At 50.4% G+C, this 19,597-nt stretch overlaps 1 protein-coding gene across 1 annotated transcript; it reads right to left on the bottom strand.

Moving 5' to 3' along the window:
• Positions 1 to 528: 528 nt before the first annotated feature.
• On the bottom strand, positions 529 to 3,224 carry HLX (H2.0 like homeobox; the record flags this gene model as incomplete). Its single annotated transcript, XM_079550749.1, has 4 exons — positions 529 to 867; positions 1,620 to 1,804; positions 2,194 to 2,373; positions 2,654 to 3,224. 4 exons carry the CDS (start codon positions 3,222 to 3,224, stop codon positions 529 to 531), a joined length of 1,275 nt encoding a protein of 424 aa, XP_079406875.1.
• Between the last annotated feature and the right edge of the window lie 16,373 nt (positions 3,225 to 19,597).

Consider the following 19,597-nt stretch of genomic DNA (forward strand, 5'->3'; position numbering starts at 1 on the left):
CAAACATTTTTATTTACAGGAGATAGATAGATAGATTTCTATATTTTGTCAGTGCAGTATTTCTCGGTCGGATTATTCGAAGCAACACGTCGCAACCCAAGAGGATGTCGGCAAAAATACTTCACATTGTAAATTGTTCGGGGGTGGGGGAGTTATTTCGGAGCGCAGTCCCTCGCTCGGAGTTTCCCAGAGAGGGAAGGGGCGGGAGAATAAAATTAAAAAATAATAATAATAAAAAAACAAACCTCAGGGAAAAAAAAAAAAAAAAACCAAAACCAAAAACAAAACAAAACAAAAAAACCAACAACGAGAAGTCCCGCTCTCTGTCCCGCGGCCGGGCCGCTCTCTCTCCGTCCGGGGCAGCGCTCCCTCAGCCTGGAGCCGCAGCTCCCGCCCCGCGGCCGCTCCCCTCCGGGCCGAGCCGTGCCGTGCCGTGCGCGGGGTCCCGCCCGAGCCGCGCTGCCGGCCCGCGGCGGGGAGGAGGCGTTCAGTCGGCGCGGAGCTCCGGCGGCTTCGGGGCCGCCTCGTCTATAGCCCCTCGGGGCTGGCTGCGGCGGGCGGCGGGGAGGGGAGGCCGGGGCTGGCGGAAGGCCTGCAGCTCCCGGCTTGAGGCTGGCTCTGCTCGGCGCCCTCAGTCCTTTCCGTGTCGCTGGGGGCCATGTCGAGCGAGTCGGGGTCGCTGCTGTCGCTGTCGCCGTCGCCGTCGGAGCGACTGGGGCTGCGTTCGGGCTCCCCCGGGGCGGCGGGCGGCGGGACGGCCCTGGGGGCCGCGGGCTCGGGCTCGGGCGGCGGCTCCTTGTCCTTCTGGGCCTGGGCCTCCTTGGAGTGCCGCCACTTCATCCGGCGGTTCTGGAACCACACCTTCACCTGCGGCCGCGCCGCCCTCAGATGGGCTCACGGGACCGCGCAACACCCGCGCAAAAACCGCGCAGCGCCGCGGGAGTGGGGCAAAAGGGGGAGGCATGGCGGGCCGCCCTCATCTTCCTCATCTTCATCCTCATCCTCATCCCCATCCCCATCTCATCCTCTTCTGCCCCCACCTTTACACCACGAAGGTGATTTTCTTATTATTTATGGCTTTCTTTTTCATTACTGTTTGCGTGTTTTAATAACCACTCCCGGGTTTGGATTACTATTTATTTTTCCAGAGTTTTCCTTTTGTTTCGTTTGTTTGTTTGCTTTGTGTTTTGTTGTGGGTTTTTGTTATTGGTGTTTTGGGTTTTTGTTTTTGTTCTTTTCCTCTCCTTCTCCTCCTTCTTCCTGGAAACTCAGGCCCTTGCTCAACAAACCGCAGAGTTATACAACTCCACGGGCCCTCAGCAGCGGAATCATCGCTGAGCGGCACTTAATGGCTCCGTTTGAGGCAGAGCTTTCACTTCCCTTCGCTCAGGGATTTTACAACGCGGAAAGGAAGAGATTTAGAGGGGAAATAAAAAAGAAAAAACAGGGAGGGAACATTAAAGATGCTACTCTTCCTCGGAGCTAAGTGCCTCCCCGGTGCTCGGCTCGGCAAAACGTGCGGGGCCGCAAAGGAGAAGCAAATGGAAAACGCTCTCCGGTTCCCTCCCCGTCCTCGATATCCACCCCCCCAAGCGCAGCAGGGAGCCCTCACCCCATACCTGGGCGTCCGTGAGCCCCAGCATCGCGGCCAGCTGCTTGCGGTCCGGCTTGGTGACATACTTCTGGATTTCGAAGCGCTTCTCCAACCCTTTCCTCTGCAGGTTGGAAAAAACGGCCCTGGACCACGAGCGCTTTCTCTTGTAGGTCTGAGGCAGCGTGTCCTTGGTCAGCACCGCGTACGGCCCTGTGGGGACAGACGGACGGACACGGGGCGGCCCCCTTAGGGTTAACGCAGGGACGGAGCCCGCAGCCCACAGCCCGTAGCCCGGCGCAGAGCGGCCCTGGCTGCCGTCGGGGGTTTCCCGCTGCCGTCGGGGGGGATGCCCCGATCGCTTCCCGCTCCCCCCCACCCCATCTCTCCAGGCTCTCGCTATGGGACGGGGCGAAGTTGGATCGGGCCCTGAAGCGCTCGTCCTCCCCCCATGGGGCGTCCCAAACCCGAGCCTCGCGAAGAAAAAAATCAAATCATCATCATATCATTATTAAAAAAAAAAAAAAAAAATAGTAACCATCTCCAGCGTTTACAAACGCGAGTCCCTGCGGGCCCGGTGCCACGGGGGGAGCGAGATGTACCTGGAAAAGTGTCCTGAAACTGGTGCTGAACTGAGCTCCTTGGGGCCGTGTTTAGGGGCCCCAGAAGGGCAGAGGCCTCGTTAATGGGCTCTAGAGACGCGAAGAACTGGCCGGCGGACGGCTGCAAGGCGGGGAGGTGAACCCCGGCCTGGCGGCTGGTACTTAATAGCGAGGTGAGATCTGTGAGCACAGAACAAGGAGAGCGCGGTTACGGCGCGGTCGGGCCCCGACGGAGCGAACGGAGCCCCGCCGTGCGCTCCCTCCTTCGGGCTGCGGGGAGAGGTCGTGGCCCTGCCCGCCTCGGCTTCGCTACATGGAGGCTATCGCTATTTCCAAGGGGGGTGCCGCCTCGCGGGGTGCGGGAGAGCCCTCGTTCCCCGCTTTTCTCGGTGTAAAGCCGCGGGGATGGGGAAAACAACCCAGCGCCGAGCACGCAAAGCGGACGCGGCGATTTCTCTACCTCTCAACGTGTTGCCTTCCTTCACTTTGGGGTCAAACTCCGCCGACAAAATGCGGTCGATGCCGAATTTCAGGTCCTTGCTGGCGGGCGCCGGCGCCGTGCCGCCCGTGTGGCCCCCGGGTCCCCGCGCCGGGGTTCCCCCTCCTCCGCCCGGTGCCGCCGCCGCCGCCGCGGGGTTGCGGTGCTGCGGGGCGCGGTGGTGGTGCGGAGGGTGGAAGGCGGCGGAGAGCGGCGAGAGGCGAGGAGGGAACGCGGCGGCGGCCCCGGAGGGGGCGTCGGGGGCCACGACGGGCGTCGGCCGCAGCGGGGAGGCGGCGGCGTGGAAGGGACCGCCGGGGAGGATGGAGCCGAGCGCGGCTGCGGCGGCCGCTGGCAGCCCGGGCGCTGCATCGGCGGGTCCGGCCGCCGCCTCTCCGCCGGCGTGCAGGATGTCGGCGATGCAGAAGGACGGTTTCTTGGCCGCCTCCAGAGGGAAGCAGCCGCCGGCCGCCGGCCCCGCCGCCGAGCAATACGCCGCTGACCAGAGGCTGAAGTTGGAGGCGTAGAAGGGAGCCAGGCCGGCCGTGTACATCCTGCCGGCGGCGGCCGGGCTGCGCGCCCGGGGAGCGGCTCAGCTGCCGGGAGCGCGGCGCGGGGCTGCCCGCCGGCCCGCGGGCATGGGGAAGGATGGCGGGGGCGGCTGCGGGAAAGCGCTTGCCGAAGAGGCAGGGAAAAATAAAGTAAAATAGGAAAAAAAAAAAATTAAAGGGGGGGAAAAAAGGGGAAAAAAAAAAAAAAAAAAAAAAAAAAGGAAGAAGTCCCCAAAACTCGCGGCGAGAGGCAGAGAGCGAGCGGCCAGCGCGGGAGAGCAGCGGCGCAAAGAAAACAAAACAAACCCCCTTCTTCGCGCCGGGGAAAAAATGCACCCCTCCCTCCCCAAACTTTCTCTGGCAGCGGCTCCCGGCCCCGCCGCAGCCCTCGCTCCCGCCGCCCCCCGCCCGCCCGCGCCCAATCCGAGCTCCGCGGGGCCGGAACGCACCGCCCGCCGACACGCCCCGCGTTGCCGGGCCGGGATGGGCCGCGCTGGGCCGTGCTGAGCTGTGCTGGGCCGTGCTGGGGCCCTCAAGGTGTGCCCCGCGCCCTCACCCGCAGTAACCCGGGCGGGACGGTCGTGACCGGTGACAGCCGCAGCCTCAGAATGACACACGAGGCCGGGCCGCTCCGCGCCTCGTTGCCCACAGCCATGTGCGCAGCGTGCGTCTGCGGGAGGCCGGGGCTGCGCGCCTTCGTGGCATCTCCGTGTGTAGAACTTCAGGGGGCACTCCGCCCGTTGCTCGGGCACCGTTTCCACCTCAAGCCCGATTCGTAATTTTGGAAAATTTGGCATCCAAATTGCCAATTTTGTTCTTTTAGAATATTGCCGCACACTTTGGTCGCTGGAATGTTTGGGAGACAAACCCATCAGCGCGTGGGTTGTGCTGATATACAGCGCCCACGTCTATCCCGAGCTGGTGCTGGGAAGACAATAGAAATAAAAATAGAAATAGAAACGGGAATAAAATAGAAATGACAACAATAACAATGCATTTAAAAATAGAAATAGATACACAAATTTAAACACAAATACCGATGAAAATACAAATGGGATACGTATAAAGAACATTTTTTATTGTCGTTTCCACAAATGGAGATGCTGAGAGCAGGTCTGGAGTCGTGCGGTTGCGAATTTGCTTTGGTTTTGTTTCCAAAAATTATTATTAGTTTTGAAAATAGCATTCAAAATTCGGCGCCTTCCCAGGGCCTGACGGTGAAGCGGTCCCCCGCCGCAGGTACGGGGCGGCCGCGCTTTGTGCTCGAGGCCGAGCGCGCTCCCGGAGCGGGCACGGCTTTGGTTTGCGTTGGGTTTTACCAGCACCGTTAAAATGGAAACGATAATAAGCACTGCCGAGCCGTGTCCGAAAGCGAGGGGAAAGCGAGACCGGCTCGGCTCTGAGCTTCTCCCGTATCCCCTTTCCCCGCATCCCCCCGCGCTGCCTGCCCCGTTGCTGCTTTGCAGCTCTCGCTCCGTCCCAAACGAGTGTGCGCCCACCCTTGGGTCCGGCGCCCCGGCCGGGCCGTGCCCCCCACCGCTGCTCACGGCAGCAACGAACGCCGCCACCCCCGCCCCGTCCTCTCGCGGGGGGAAATTCGGTCATCGCTGCACCGACACCGGGACCGCGTATGTATCGGTAGCAAAGGTGGATCGCTGCTTTTGTTCGGTTGCTTTCCCCCCTTTATTCCCGGAACCCGGAGCGGTGCCCGCTACACCTGGGGCACGCAGCTTTGCGCGGCCGCGCAGCCGGTGCGCAGCGGTGCGCAGCGGTGCCCGAAGGCTGCAGGAAGCGCGGGGCTCGGCTGCAGCCTGGGTCATCTCCTGTTTTTTCGAGAGGTTCCAACTCGGACTAAATGAGCGGATGTGCCTGCGAGATTTGTCCTAAAATAGAAGCGGCTTCAGTATTTTAGGATACAGCAGAAATCCTTATTTCTTCCGGAGAAAAACTTCATAATGAGCGCGAGCACTTCCCTTTTCAATATTTGTGCAACTTTATCTCGACCAGCAAGTTGCTTGGGTGACGCAAATCCGCCCTTGTGTATTGCAACTACAAAAATAAACGCGAGGAAATCAATTCCCTTCTAGCAATGAAAACACAAATATACAGCTGCGACTTTCCCCTTTAATCTCCCTTTCCGAGGGACTCGAGAAGAAGGCGAATGGACTGAAGATGATGCGCTTTTTTTTTTTTTTTTTTTTTTTTTTTTTTTTTTTTTTTTTTTTTTAAAGCGGAATGAAGTCCCGAAGGACTTTTATTATTGTTTTTATTTTATTTCTATTTTTTTTTCCCCCCGATGCCGATCGAGGAGGAGGTGGAGAAGAACCTCGCGAGCTCCGCACGCCCGCAGCCGGGCGCACCCCGCGCCTCTGCCGCTGCTCCTCGTCTCCGCTCCCCGCTCGGAGCATCCCGCCGTGGGCCGAGCCCTCCGCACCCCGCCAGCTGCCCGGGGCCGGGCCTTCCCTCCGCCGCCCGATATCCCACCCGAGCGCTCTTTCTCTTTTTTAGGCTTAAATACGTCTTTGTTGTTGTTGTTCTGTCTATACCTACGGATAGAAACGCGTAGATACTATACATCAAAATTCCCGATTTCTCTAGAGGACTTTTTTTCAGTCGCTTCGCACGGCCCTTCGGATCCCCCTGGTGCAGCGCAGCCCGAGCACCCCCAGCCCCCCCCGGCCATGGCCGCGCTCTGCCGCCACCTGCCGAGGGCACAGCGCTGGGGCTGCGCGCTGCTCCGCGCCGCTCCGCGACGAAACCGCTGTGCCACGGCCCTTCGCACTCCTTCTTTCTTTTTTCCCTTCTTCCTTCTTCCTTTTTCCTTTCTTTCTTTCCTTTCTTTCTTTCTCCGTCTTTTTTTTCTTTCTTTTTCCTTCTTTCTTTCTTCCTTACTTTCTTTCCAACTTCCTTTCTTCCTTCTTTCATTTCTTATTTTCTTTCTTTCTTTGTTTTTTTTTCCTTTCATATTTTCTTCCTTCCTTTCTTTCTCCTTCCTCCCTCCCTCCCTTCTTTCTTTCTTCTGTTCTTTTTCATTTTTTTTCTTTCTTTTTTCATCTCTTTCTCTTTCTTTCATCCTTCCTTCCTTTCTTTCTCTTTCTCTTTCTTCATTTCTTTTTTCTTCCTTTTCTTCCTTCCCTTCCCTAGCCTTTCTTTCTCTTCCCTCCCCTTCTCTCTCCTTCTCTCCCCTTCCCTTCTTTCCTTTTTTCCTTTATTTATTCATTTCTTTTTCTTTCTTTTCTTCCTTCCTTCCTTTTTTTTTTTCCCTATCTTCTCTTTCATTCTTCATTCCTTTCTTTCTCTTTATTTTTCATGAAAACCTGCAGCTACATCAATCCTGTTTTTAAAAACATCAGGGTAATAATTAGCATCCCCACAACCCTGGGAAAGGAAACTCTGTGCTGCAGGACAGCCAGGTCAAGATGGTCCCTTCCTCAGGGTTTCCTTGCAGTTGGGTCAGGCAGTCCTTTGGCGTGCCGGCCTTTGGGAAGCCCATTTTCAGACATTTAGAGCAGTGATCCCATGGTGCTGTAAGGTTTCTGTTCAAGCTGCTCAAAGTTGAAACAGCAGTCTCCCAAATTTTCTCCAGCCCTGCCTGCCCGCTCCCTCCCCCAGGGGTGCCAGAATGCAGAGGATTAACTCCACCTGGAAGAAAAAAACTTCTCTGCCACCATTCCCCAAACTCTCTGCTTTGGCATCGCAGGCTCCACGGGTTACCCCACCTGTGCACTGCCTGAAGATTGTCCCTGGGATTTTCCAGGCCACACAAGCTGAGAGGTCTGCAGAGAGCCCTTGCAATTAGCCGCAGCAGCTGATGAGAGGTGACGAGGCAGCAGTGCTGCCCCGCTGTGCTGTGCTCAGCTGCTGGGATGCACACACCCAGCTTGCATTAACAGGCCAATTGCCATTCCTAGAGCAGAGCATTTTCCAATTTTCATCGGAGTAACTCCACCTCAATTCCCCATACTCATCTGGATTGTGCAGTAGTGCCTTTTGCCGTGGCCCCTGCAGTAGCAGTACCTTAAAGGTGCAATGCTTAGAGGACATCGAGAATTGAAGGAGGAAACACTAAGGTGTGTGTAAGAAAACTCTGAGTAAGAAACAATCTACAGCTTCTTGCCAACAGCAGTCAGAAATGCAGGAACACTGGAAATAGAGCTATCAGAATGCAGGTGTATCTACAGCACAGGCAGCCCATACACAAGTCCAAGATTCTAGAAGAAAATCACTTTATAAAACTAATTTTATCTGAGAATAATTATTGGTTTTCTTCCAGACCTCCTTCCATGCTCTCAGTGGACTTAAACACTGGTGGGCTTTAGAACACTGCCTTCCTTGTTAGGAGCACACCTCTGCAGAACGGTGCCATTGCAGCCCTTAAAGAACCCTAATGGGATACCATTTGCCCAAAGGTATGTGCCCTCTCCCTAGGCACTGTCTACTTGCTCTGTGCCTTGTGTGATGGAAACACAGTCAGTGGGCACGGCCATGCATGGGGAGGTCATTCCCCACAGTCCCTCTCACACACCATTCTGCATCCTAGTGTCAGGGAGCTGGATGCCCTTCACTTTGTATCTAAACAGTTATAAAAGGGCACTTTGATTTTACTTCTGCTAGAGCACATCAGCAAGAGTTGCTGGCTATCCGTCCTGCAGCAGTGAATTCCAAAGGTTTGGTACTGACGGTGTCTGCACTCACCGTCCTCTTCTCACTGTGTTGTCTCATTTCTCAGCTCCCCAAGGCACTCATTCATCCTGGAACTGTGAAACAGAGAGGAAAAAAGAAAAGGCGTCCAGTTTTCCCTCTCATTTGTCACCGTTACTAAACCACATGTTTTTACCCTTGATCTTAGATGTACAGAACTTTTCCATGCCGAGAAGTTCTGTCCCAGCCCAGCAGCCCTCCTTCACCCCATGCCTGTCTGAGTGCTGCTGTGAGCACCAACATGCATCCCCTCAGCCCACCCCCGCACAACACAGTGGTGAAAGCAATACCGTGCTGCAAGCGTTCCCGAACGCTAACAGAGCAGCACCCTCTAGTGCAAAAAAAATAAAATCTGCAAACCCGTCAAACCTCAGGGTCAGCTGCTGGGCCGGGTTCAGCTACAGGGCTTTTCCCTTCCGTGCACTGAAGGTATCCTGGGTTTCCTTCTCTTGGATCACCTCTCTGTGCTTTGTGCACTCATCGGATGCTGGACATTACCCAGCTCACCAGCTTCCCCTCCATTCTTAGCCATTTCCATGGGTTCCATCATTTTTGGTTGGATATCAGCAGAAATTTCTTCTCAGGAAGAGCGGTGAGGCAGTGGCACAGGCTGCCCAGAGAGGTGGTGAAGTCGCCATCCCTGGAGGGGTTCAAGAACCATGGAGATGCGGCACTGAGGGACATGGTCTAATTTATGCAAACGTGGAGCTGCCTTCTCACTCTAGAAATAATGTAGAGTAAGCAGCTGCCTGAGATTTCACAAAAATTAAAAATGAACATACCTGCTTAACTAGAGATGGAAACGTTGTCTAAAGTTTCAAGGCCAGAGCTTCCTTTCCTTGAGAGCTGGGACTGAGTGAAAAGGAACACATGCCCGTGGGACAACATGTGGGCCAGGAGCCAGCACGTGCCCGTGGTCCCACTCCTTGGTCTGGCACATCTGAATGCCCGACTCTTCTCTGCACCACATGTGGATACAGCTTCTGGGAGAGGTGGAGAAGGCAGTGGCTCCGATAGTTGTGTCAAAACCCCAAACCTGTAGTGTTGGAGAGAAGGAACAGCTCTCTGCTTCCTCAGTCCCCATGCTGTATTTTACTGTTCTCTTCAAGTGAAGCAAACATTGTTATTTCCCCTTAGGTGTTCCTGGTGCAAGAGTCTTTCACTGAAAAATGGCTTTTCGATGCTAATGGGAATTACGATCCTAGCATGATTTATATTAATAAGGCATGTGCAGTTCCTTCATACACTCAGACCCAGATGGGAAATGGGATTTTTTTTTGGTTCTTCCACACGGCATCTGATGAAGTGCTCCGAGCACACAATTTAACAAGCCATTCTCCTCTGGCCTTACAGATGAAAAATAGTCCGTTGTGTCAGCTCCTCAGATGCCTATTTTTACACCTTCTGTTTGTTCTTGGTCTGACGTTGTTAATCACAGTCCCACCAAAGCCCTATTGTTCAGCTCTTCAAGAAGAATGTTGTTATATTGACTGTTTGTGCGTCAGCCCAGCTCTCTCTGGAGCTGCACTTGGATGAAATTAGATAATTTCCATTAGTAGAACATGCATTATTGGTCCCCAATGCCAAATTGAAAAGAGAGCCAAGATTACTATTTCTGGCCATGTTCACCTCAGGAAGGAACCTTCTCAGCTTTAATGGGATTTTGCTATTGTTGGTTGCCTTCTGTTTGACACCGTGCCAGCAGGGTTAAAAATTGTTTAGAAAGCTGCATGAAATATAATAGAGCCCAAGCCATTTGCTGCAGCACATTCCAGCGTGATGTTTATTTTGAAAAAAAAAAAAAAAAAAAAAAAAGGAAAAAAAAAATTATTGTCCTTGGCAGAAAAAAAATCCCACTAAGGCGGCTCTCAGAACATACGCTTCTCGTTGCCGCTGTGTTTTCAAAAGTCTCTGCCAGCATTGGCACGTTACGTACAGAGGTGATAAATCTAATGATATTTATAATGACCCACGATTTGTGGAAGAGGACTGCAGGCACAGGCGGCATCATCGTGACAGGAAAATAAGCCAAGGGATCCCAAAGAAAAAGGTCAAGACCCATATTTGTCAGTACGACATGCTCCTTCGTCCCCCGCAGCTCGGCCTTCCCATGTGTAAAATGGGCCCAAGCACACATAACCACCACCCAAAGGAATCTGGAGATGGTGCCGGGTCTCTGCTCCGCCAAGGGGGCGGCCTTCCTGCCTCCGCTCCCCCCTGCACCTGGGGAGGTACTTCTTGGGCGTCAGCCTGAGAGCGGAGCTGGTGGAGCAAATTCTCGCCCCTGAGCTCCCCCAGGCCTACTACTGCTCCATATAGTACTGTTTTGTTCTACGAATGCCGTCTTAAAATAATTATTAATGAAAGCAGAGTTGACTTTGGAGTGAAAGTTTCCGGTTTCTTGGCATTTCCAAAGTGTGAGCTATCTAGGGGTAGTGAAATGCGGTACATTTTTTGGATGAGGTCAGGATCCAAAACACATTTTCCTTCCAGGCTCCTTTGGAGCTCAGAGCCAGACCCACCTTTACTGGACCCTTGTCTATTCAAGCCCATAAGAAGCTGAGCAAATAGAACAGACACCCATCTTTAGGAAAATAAATACAGCCAGCGCTCTTGAAAGCTTTCGGGCAAGGATCTTCTCCACAATGCAGGCGCTATCACCAGGCTCTGAGCCGGAGCACTCTCTGTTTACATTATCCCATTGTTTGTTTCTATTTTAACCCACAAACACTGACTGACTGCAGAGCCTTGGCTTCAAACATCTGCCCAATAATTGGAAATATGTCAGACACTGGCCCACACACTTCCTTCGCACAAATCTGCTACCTGCCCTGCCTGAAGAATGCTCCACCTCCAGCAGCTGCCCACAGAACCACATGCGTCCCCCAGATCCTACGCTCACTGCCCCGTGCTCACTACTGGCCCCACAGGCACCCTCTCGGGCCACGTCAGGGTGAGCTCTCTGGGTTCAGATGGTTCTCAGGTCCTTCTTCTCCATGCTGCTCCAACAGCACCCACCCCGCAACAGGCTCCGGAGCTGACTCAACACGGGAAACATTCTGAACCGGAGGTGGGACAGAAAATAATCTGTGTTTACAAGGCTGGAGGAGCTCATCTGCACCCTGCCTATCTCCTCACATAAAGCATTTGCCTTCCCCACAGCCTTTTTTTATTTTTTTCCTTTTCACGCTGTGAAATGTTCATTGTCTCCCGCTAAGGCGAGCTTGATAAGGATCTTGCTGAGAGAGGCTTTTAGGAAAACCCATTGCTCCAAAGAGGAACAAACCATTGTAGAAACAGCACTTCAAAGTCAGAGCAGTATCTTGTTTTTCTGCACCAAATAAATAAATAAAATGAAGATGAACAATGTGTTTCCATTTACGGGGGAGTGTGGGAAAATCCAGGTCTCATCAGACTGAAGGCAGTGCAGCAAATGCTGACTAAGAGACTGGAAATTGCGGACAGCAATTGAAGGAATTTGGGGTGAACAATGCCACGGAGTGGGGCAGTGCTGTTGGCCTCAGACCTGCTCCTTTGGGCTCGGTTGGATTCACATGTGCAGACACGTGGCCTCGGTCAGACACATCAGTCTGAGAGCAGCGTGGGATGGTCCAGCACACCCCATCCATTGGTGATGACAGTGGGATGCTGATCCTGCAGCCTCATCCAATGCCCTGAGCTCAGCCCAGCCACCAGCTGCTCAGGGAGGGGCACCCCAGCAATCCTTTAACACTTTGATTTATGGATAATTACACTGCGTTTTTTTTTCTTAGCTGATGAGGAAGGGAGAAAAGAGCAGGAGAGATCCCATCCTTTGGTGCTGTGGGACTTGGTACTGTTTTAATAATAACAACAACAAAATGCTGAGGGGAAAAAAAAATTGCAGTGTATCAGCATGTTTTTAAAGTTAGTGGGAAAAAAAAGACCTTCTGGTCCCAGTGGTATCAGCGAAGACAGCGTCTATTGGGCTCTGGTTCTTAAAAAGAAATCTGAGTCACGCAGTGAGCGCCCAGCTCAGCTCACGGCTGGGAAGGGGAAGCCAGCCCAGCCCCTTGTCTCATTACAACCTCTCCAAAATTAACACATCTTCAGAGCTGCGTTCTCTAATGAGACACGTGCTGCTGGCCCAGGAGAAGAGGGAAGAGAGGAAGAGACGTTTTGCTTCTGTCTCTTTCCAAACCTGCTAAATTCAGCCCTGCACTTGCTGAAGAGAAGAACGAGACACCACACTCCACCTGGCAAGATAATTTTTCCCCCAGTCATCAAAGGCTGGAAAATGGGTGTCTACACTTCAGGAATTTCTCTAAATAGGTGATGACAGTTACAGCCTTATTCAGTTTTCCACTATTTTAAGATTTAAGAGAGTCTCCCAGTCTGCACTGCATTACCCATAGAAAGGCTGCAGTGCAAAGGGGGGAGCAGGCAGAGCCCCCCACATCTGTGGGGAGGGTGTGCTGGGTGCACACACATATATGTATGTACATTGGATGCAGCCCTGTGCAGCCTGAGCAGGTGGGCAGCCTTGCCCACGGCAGGGAGTTGGGACTGCGTGGGCTTTAAGGTCCCTTCCAACCCAAAACATTCTACGGTTCTACGATTCTACGATACTTGCACAGGGAGAAACACAGCCTCTGGCCTTTCCAGGCAGCACTCATTTCTTCCCAGACCACACTCACAAGACTTAGGATCAGCTGTAATGCTGACTTTGGTTAGATGACTAAATGAAGGCTCAGATTCCCCTGACATGGTACAATTTAGAGGCTCATTGCTTAGCTCCAGCCTCACTGCTGGTGTGTTGATCCATTCCAGGCACAAGCAAGGATTCCTCTCGTTTATCCACCACAAGCACTTACCCTGAGAACATCACATTTTTCAGGAAAACTGGAAGGTGTCCATATTCAGTGCTGTTGAGAGCAAAGCCTCGCACATTTACAAGCAGTTCCCAAGGTCAGACATTTCCACAGCAGCAATGTGGATGAGATACGTGGGTGAGAAAGAGATGGCTTTAGTCACTGCCCCTCAGTTGGGCCTGGTTAAAGGAAAGAGCTGTTTTGTTGCTGAGATGAAGGCCTTGTTTCCAAAAGAAAATGGTGATACTGGCTGCTAACTACATTGTCCAGTGGGGTATATCTTAAAGGGATCTCAGTGGGACCCTCAACAGGCCATCAAATTTTCTGAAGCATCAGCCTCTTTGAGAGTCACAACATGAACAGCACAAAAAAGAACCAGACAGAATGACAGATACTTAGAAATAAGGGAATAAAAAAAAAGATTGGTTGAGATTCTGCTTTTGTTTTTGCTTTGCATGTTCCTCATGCTCATAGACACAGGATGGAATCCCCTGAGGTCAGGATCCAGAGCAACACCCCCAGGAATGAGCCTGATGAGAACTCACTTCGGACCCATCTCGACAGGCACTCTATAATCCTTCTATTCATGACCAGTCCTCCAAATTTGAAGACACATTTAAAAATAAATAGGATATGGGTGATGTGCAGGAACAACTTGTTGCTTCTGTTTATTATTATTATTTTTTTTTTTTTTTTTTAAATCAATGAAACAGCCTTAAAGAGGCCCCCTTGGATAAGAACAGTTCATTTATTTTTCTTGGAAGCTTCCAGTGTTCTTAACTCCTTTTAGACACATAAGAGGTGAATGATAAAGTCAAAGCCATTATCTCTGTATAGAATATCTCTACTGGTTGTGAGCCACACAGAGAGGAAAAGCAAAATGCAGTAAAACCCACCGGAGCCATTGTATGCAAGCAGGCCTGCGGCGAGCTGCTGGGAAACCTGGCTGGGTTGAGGAGAAGTCTTTGGGTGGGGAAAGGAGGTGAGGCAGGGTGCAGATTGGGGCAGTCAGAACTAAGGGCATATAAACAGCTCGTGAGAGAAATCCAGCCCTCATATGGACAGGTGCCACACATTCAACTCTACTTTGCCCCAAGCCAGCGAACTGACGCCTCCTCTCCACCATTCTTCAAAGAGCAGAAAATCTACATGACCATTTGCTCATCCCTCCCCACAGCGGGATGAGGGAGAGAACTGGAAACAAAATAGAACTCATAGGACCAAACACATGGCAACTTGCTGGTCTCATCCTTACAGAACACCAGGCAAAGGTGCACCTGGGAAGGCTACAGCTACAACTTGTTATCACTGCATCCGCAGAAATTACTCAGTGTCCTGAAAATGAAGTGATTCAAAGGCCTAAATAATTTAATTCAACTGCGAAATTAATTTGTCTGCAAGAGAAATGTGACATACAAACTACTGACTGATTTATCACTCCATATCACTCCTCTACCTTGCTCAGGATAGACACTAGTAAGGCAGCAAATGGAATAGTGGAAATCACCCAGGGTTATACAGGATATACCTACTGAAGCTGCCACAAAAATATTACCTTACTTGCTCATTTCCTTTGAAAAAGTGATTTGTACAGTGCTGCAAATTCTCTTTACACCTGATTCTGTCAAGGAAAGGTTTGAAATTGCCACTAGGAGCCCATACAGCTCACATACCAGCTGATTGTGGCTTTGGAATCACCCTGAATTTTTTTCTTAAAAAAAAAAAAGAAAAGAAAAAAAAAAGCAAAAGAAGCCAGAAAGAACATTTACATCACAAGTCACATCTGCTCCTGTAATTGCTTTCCTGCTGGCTCTTTGCAGTGCAGACGGAAGCCTGCCAGAGCTGGTATCCAACAATGCAGCACAAGTCACCTCCCTGAAATCTCTGAGCTTTCTGAAAGGGGAAAACGTGGTGCACAGCTGAGCCGCAGCGTGCTGCTGCAAGGACAGAGAAAATCAAGCACTTGGCTTAGAACGCATGCTTACAGATGGCTTCCAGGAAAGTAATGCTTGGGAACCTCCCCGGTGAGCACCCTACGTGTGTGCACAGCCCAGGCCACTGCCAGGCACTGCAGGAGAGGGATGCTTGTGTGACCCTCACACTGCTGGCTTCCGGAGGCTTAACATTGAGCTACACATCACCAAAAGATGAAGAGTCCAACAGCAACAGCCATACCATGTGCCTGCATGACAATTAGCACGGCTGCCAGGATGCATTGTTTAAATGTAGGTCACTTAGAAAGGCACATAAAATCCAGCAGGAGATAGAAAAAAAGAATAAAAATGTAAGATTCCAGTCATCTCAGAAGAAAATACACAGGATAAAAAATTGTCTGCTAGGCAAGCAGGAGTGGTGCTTCTTTCACCTGCAAGTGCAAAAATCTTGGACGGCACAAATCTACTTTGTGTCATAAACCCTAGGTTGGCTCACTCCTTTGCCTTCTCCATCACAGAAGGAACACAATGCAGGGTCTATTCACTGCCTCACCAGAGCAGAAATGTACCTCCAAGTGCAGCTTTTTTTTTTTTCCCTTCCCTACACAGCAGGCACCACTCATGTTCCATATTTTTATTCCTTTGGGCGGCATTTGGTCACAATGGTGGTGGGCTTCCATTGGCCTTGCCAGCTTCCATCATCCCAGCACTGCACTGGATCCACATTCCAAGCCTTTCCTGGTGCTGGATAAAGTGGTGTCATTGCTGCTGTGTCTCCAGCGAGGAGATTTTGGCCACGTCCCCACATCAGCTGTTGGGAGCGGGCGGTGGTGACTTTCCCAAGCAGCTGGAAAAAGCATCTGCCAGGAGCACTGCATCCAGGCATTCAGTGTGACTTTTAGCACCAGGTCTTTGGGGAGTGATTTCTGTCAAGCCCCGAGCATCGATCCCATTTCATTCATCTTCATTTTCTGACTTTACTTCAAGTAAATCTAAAAATTATTCCAGAACTATTGTTGTGCAGACATATGATAAATCAGAGGCTGAGAGGAGAGAGCACTGCCGTTCCCTGAGCCAAACACATTCCGTATATCCTGGATGAAGCTGGTGATCATCAGGACAAGCATTACATTTCAGCGTTACTCAGGCCTGAAGGCAGTGGATGGTGAGAGGGTCTCCATCTGGAGTCGTTTTATGGCACTGGGACAGTTCTCCTCCAGCAGCAGTCACTGCCTGCTAATATAAAAATACTTAGGAGAAAAAGCAATACATTTTATTAGATTGGTAAGAGGGGGAAAAAAAGCTCTATTCAAGACGTCCATTAAATTTTATGAATATCTCCAAAGAGATTTATTTTTATAACAACATTGAAGCTGAGGAATAAAACCCAAATTTCTTGACACTCACAATCATGATTTCTCACCAGTGTCTGCAGCCAAGCCCTGCTCACTTTGTCCTATGAATGGCCCCTTTGAAGGCCAGAGCCCAGTTCTAGGTAGTGGGATGTCCCCATGGCTGACACATGGGACACCTGGGCTCAAGCTCTGGTGCTGCCAATGGCTCCTTGCATCATCCTCTCTGCCATTCTCCATGCTTCTGGCAACCTCCCCTCACAGGTTGGGGATGTTCGGACCAGCTCCTGCAGTTCAATACAGCCACATAGCCATTCCACTTCAGATCGTGGTCTACAGTAACCACATGCTGACTTACAGAATCACAGTATCATAGAATCATTAAGGTTGGAAAAGATCTCTGAAATCATCATGTCCAACCATCAGCCTCCCCCACCATGCCCACTAACCACATCCCTCAGTGCCACATCGCCACAGCTCTTGAACCCCTCCAGGGCTGGTGACTCCATCTCCTCCCAGGACAGCCTGTGCCACTGCCTCACCACTCTTTCTGAGATTTTTTCTGATATCCAACCTGAATCTCCCCTGGAGCAACTTGAGTCTTATCACTGTTACCTGGAAAAGAGGCCGACCCTCATCTCACTACAGATTTTGTCTGGAAGGTTTGTATTGCTACCTAGCTAACAAAATATACCTTATTTTTGGTGCTAGTAAGCTGACCACCCAACTGCCCATCTTTTTAAAACCCTGCCCAATTCTTAGGCTCTACTATCTCCTGCAGCAGGAAGCTCCACCGCCCAAGCAGACATTGTATAAAAGTGCTTCCTCTAACCTGTTTCAAATTTGCTACTCTTTAATTTTCTTCAATGCCCCTTTGTTCCAGTGCTATACAAACGGCTCCACCAACCCATTTTCCCTAGGCTATTTATTAATTTTGTTCCTCTCTTAAAAACCTAAATGTTCAAGAAGGAAAAATAAAAAAAATTTAAAAAAAGAAAAAAAAAGAAAAGCTCCCCAGGAAATTGTTCTAATAATAAAAGATTAATATACTTCACGGTGCGGCCTTGTTGCAAAGAAAAATAACATAAAATGAGTTGAGCATCACTGAGCTGCCAGGACTGTGGATGAAGCAGACAGAGCCCTGTGCGGTGCAGGCATCCCAGAGGTGGCATGAGCAAGGCGATCCTCATGGCTGCAAATCCTTGCTAGGTTTTAGAGTCAAAGGAGAAGGGTGAGAGGAACCCACTGCAGAAGGAACAGGGTACTGAATAACTTAGATGTACCACAATAGTGTCCCCTGGAGCAGGAACACAGCTGGGATGGCAGGAGCGCATCCTTGCTGGGGCAGATGGCTGGGCTCCCAGCACCGCTCCCAGAGCCAGCAGCCAAGTCCCCAAGGGTGCCATGTGCAGTGCGTGGGAACTCAGGGAAGTTCATCTTTAAGGGAGGATGATTTTTCATCTGGCTGTTGCATCTCTCTGCTTCCATCTCCAAAGAGAAGCTCCACATACAATCACCCCAGCCCTAGGAATCATCTCTTCCAAACTGCCCACAGATGCTTCTAGCTCCTGAGACACACAGTGCCCAGTGCCCAAGACTCCACATCCCCTTCTCCCAGATGAGCAAGATTCCTTAGAGGCAGGCCTGGAAGCATGAGCAGGCTGAGGCCATCCCCTGTGTCTGACTGCCCTCTACCCGACAGAGCAGGACACACACCAGCAGCTCACTGCAGCCAGCCCCATCGCACCCCTCAGAAACCAGTGCCTTCTATTATGAAAAAAAAAATGAAAAGAAAAACGTGTCCAGCCCTTAGGACATACCCTATCTAGTTTCTCAAGACTCATGCCACAGTGCCCTAAGTAAGGAAAATGTGCCATTGTGAATGTTTACAACATCTGATTTAATGTTATGCAGCTTCTCTCAGCCATAAACCAGAACAAATACTCCAAGATTTATTACATCCTTCCCTCCAGGGCCTTAAGCAATTGTACTTGATTAATTCCACAGTTAAACAGCACCAAGCAGAAGCAGTTTTGCATCCAGGATTCCTAAGAAGCAGACTCTTTTCCAGGAGGATTTAGGCCTAAAACTGGAGAGATGAGCCTTTAAACACGTTGGTTGCTCCCAAAGTAATGCATCCTATTTATTTCCATGGAAACTACAACAGACACAAAGAGCACAAACAGTAACACTGTTCAATAGAGCAAATTCTCAGCTACAAAACACTGGTTTTGAACATAATCACCACTGTTAGCTACACATTTTCACCAGCGATGAAATGGCCTGTATGCCCTGTTAGTAAAATTTGCTTCAGCACAGGTGACCGCTGTCACTGTCAAAAGGCACCACCCATCTCCTCAGTGTGCTCACACCACTCTTTGGTTGCCATTAACATTCAGCAAGTGACAGTGAGTGTTAGTGGGAGGAATTTTTTCCACATGGATGAATTTAATCCCACCACTTTGCTTCATACTCCCTTCCACGTCAGACGCCATTGTGTCAGACTGCCCCTCTGCTGACATCTGTTCCACAGCAACAACATGTAATGGAATACAGGTGGGAAAGTTCAGCCTCTTCTGTTATAACACCAATATCCATCTCTGACATCGTGTGCTAGCATAGTAAAACAGGAGGCATTACTTTTGGGGCAGCCTTCATACTTAGCACTCTTTGTTTTAGTAAATATCCGTTCCTCTTTATCAGCTCATATTGCAGACAGGACAAACATTCCTAAAGCTGCCTTTCTGGGGGGTCATTTTAAGTGACAGAGGTATTACTTCAGTAATTTTTAACAGAAATGAGACCTTCTGGGGCAGCTCGCTATCTGCTGCAAGCAGAGTGAAGAAACTCTGCCCAAACTCCACACAAGAATGGCCAGATTTGACTGAGTTCTGTTGTCTTTCCAGTCCCACGAAAGACTCCTGAAAGCATCCAAGGAAAGGTGCAAGCCAAGGCAGAAGGCAAACCTGCCTGTGGCACATGGTTAATGAATTTACAGGAGCAAAAGCAGAAAGGAGCACTTCTACACATCAGCTTTGAAGAGCAATCAGAAACTGCAAGCCTACTTTATGTCATCTCTGCAGGGACTGCTTCAGTTAACTACAATGCACAGAATTTATTGCAAATTAAACTGTTTGCTGTACGAGGCAATTTGCAAGGACTGTCATTCTCACAGTGCTTTTTTACCGTTGATTTTTTTTTTTTTTAAGTATTAAAAACCCATCAAAACAATATTAATTGAATGCTCCCTTTGCCCTCTTGTATCCTCAAAGACATTTACACATCTTTGAGTAATAGAGAAAAACGACTGGGATTGTTTGCATCTGAGGGGTCATTACTGCTCTGCAATACCCTCTGGAAAACGCATGTTAACAGTGTTTTGACAATAATGTATTTGAAGCCTCCCTAAAAAAAAAAAAATAAAAATCACACAGTGTATAGAACTAGCGCTTCAATTGGTTTGAAATATAGTCCAGCATTTGTCTTGGCTGCATTAACAAGGTCTGTTTTACCAATACATTTATATTTATGATGAGTA

Source organism: Tetrao urogallus (assembly GCF_951394365.1).
Source record: "Tetrao urogallus genome assembly, chromosome: 2".
Classification (NCBI taxonomy): Eukaryota; Metazoa; Chordata; class Aves; order Galliformes; family Phasianidae; genus Tetrao; species Tetrao urogallus.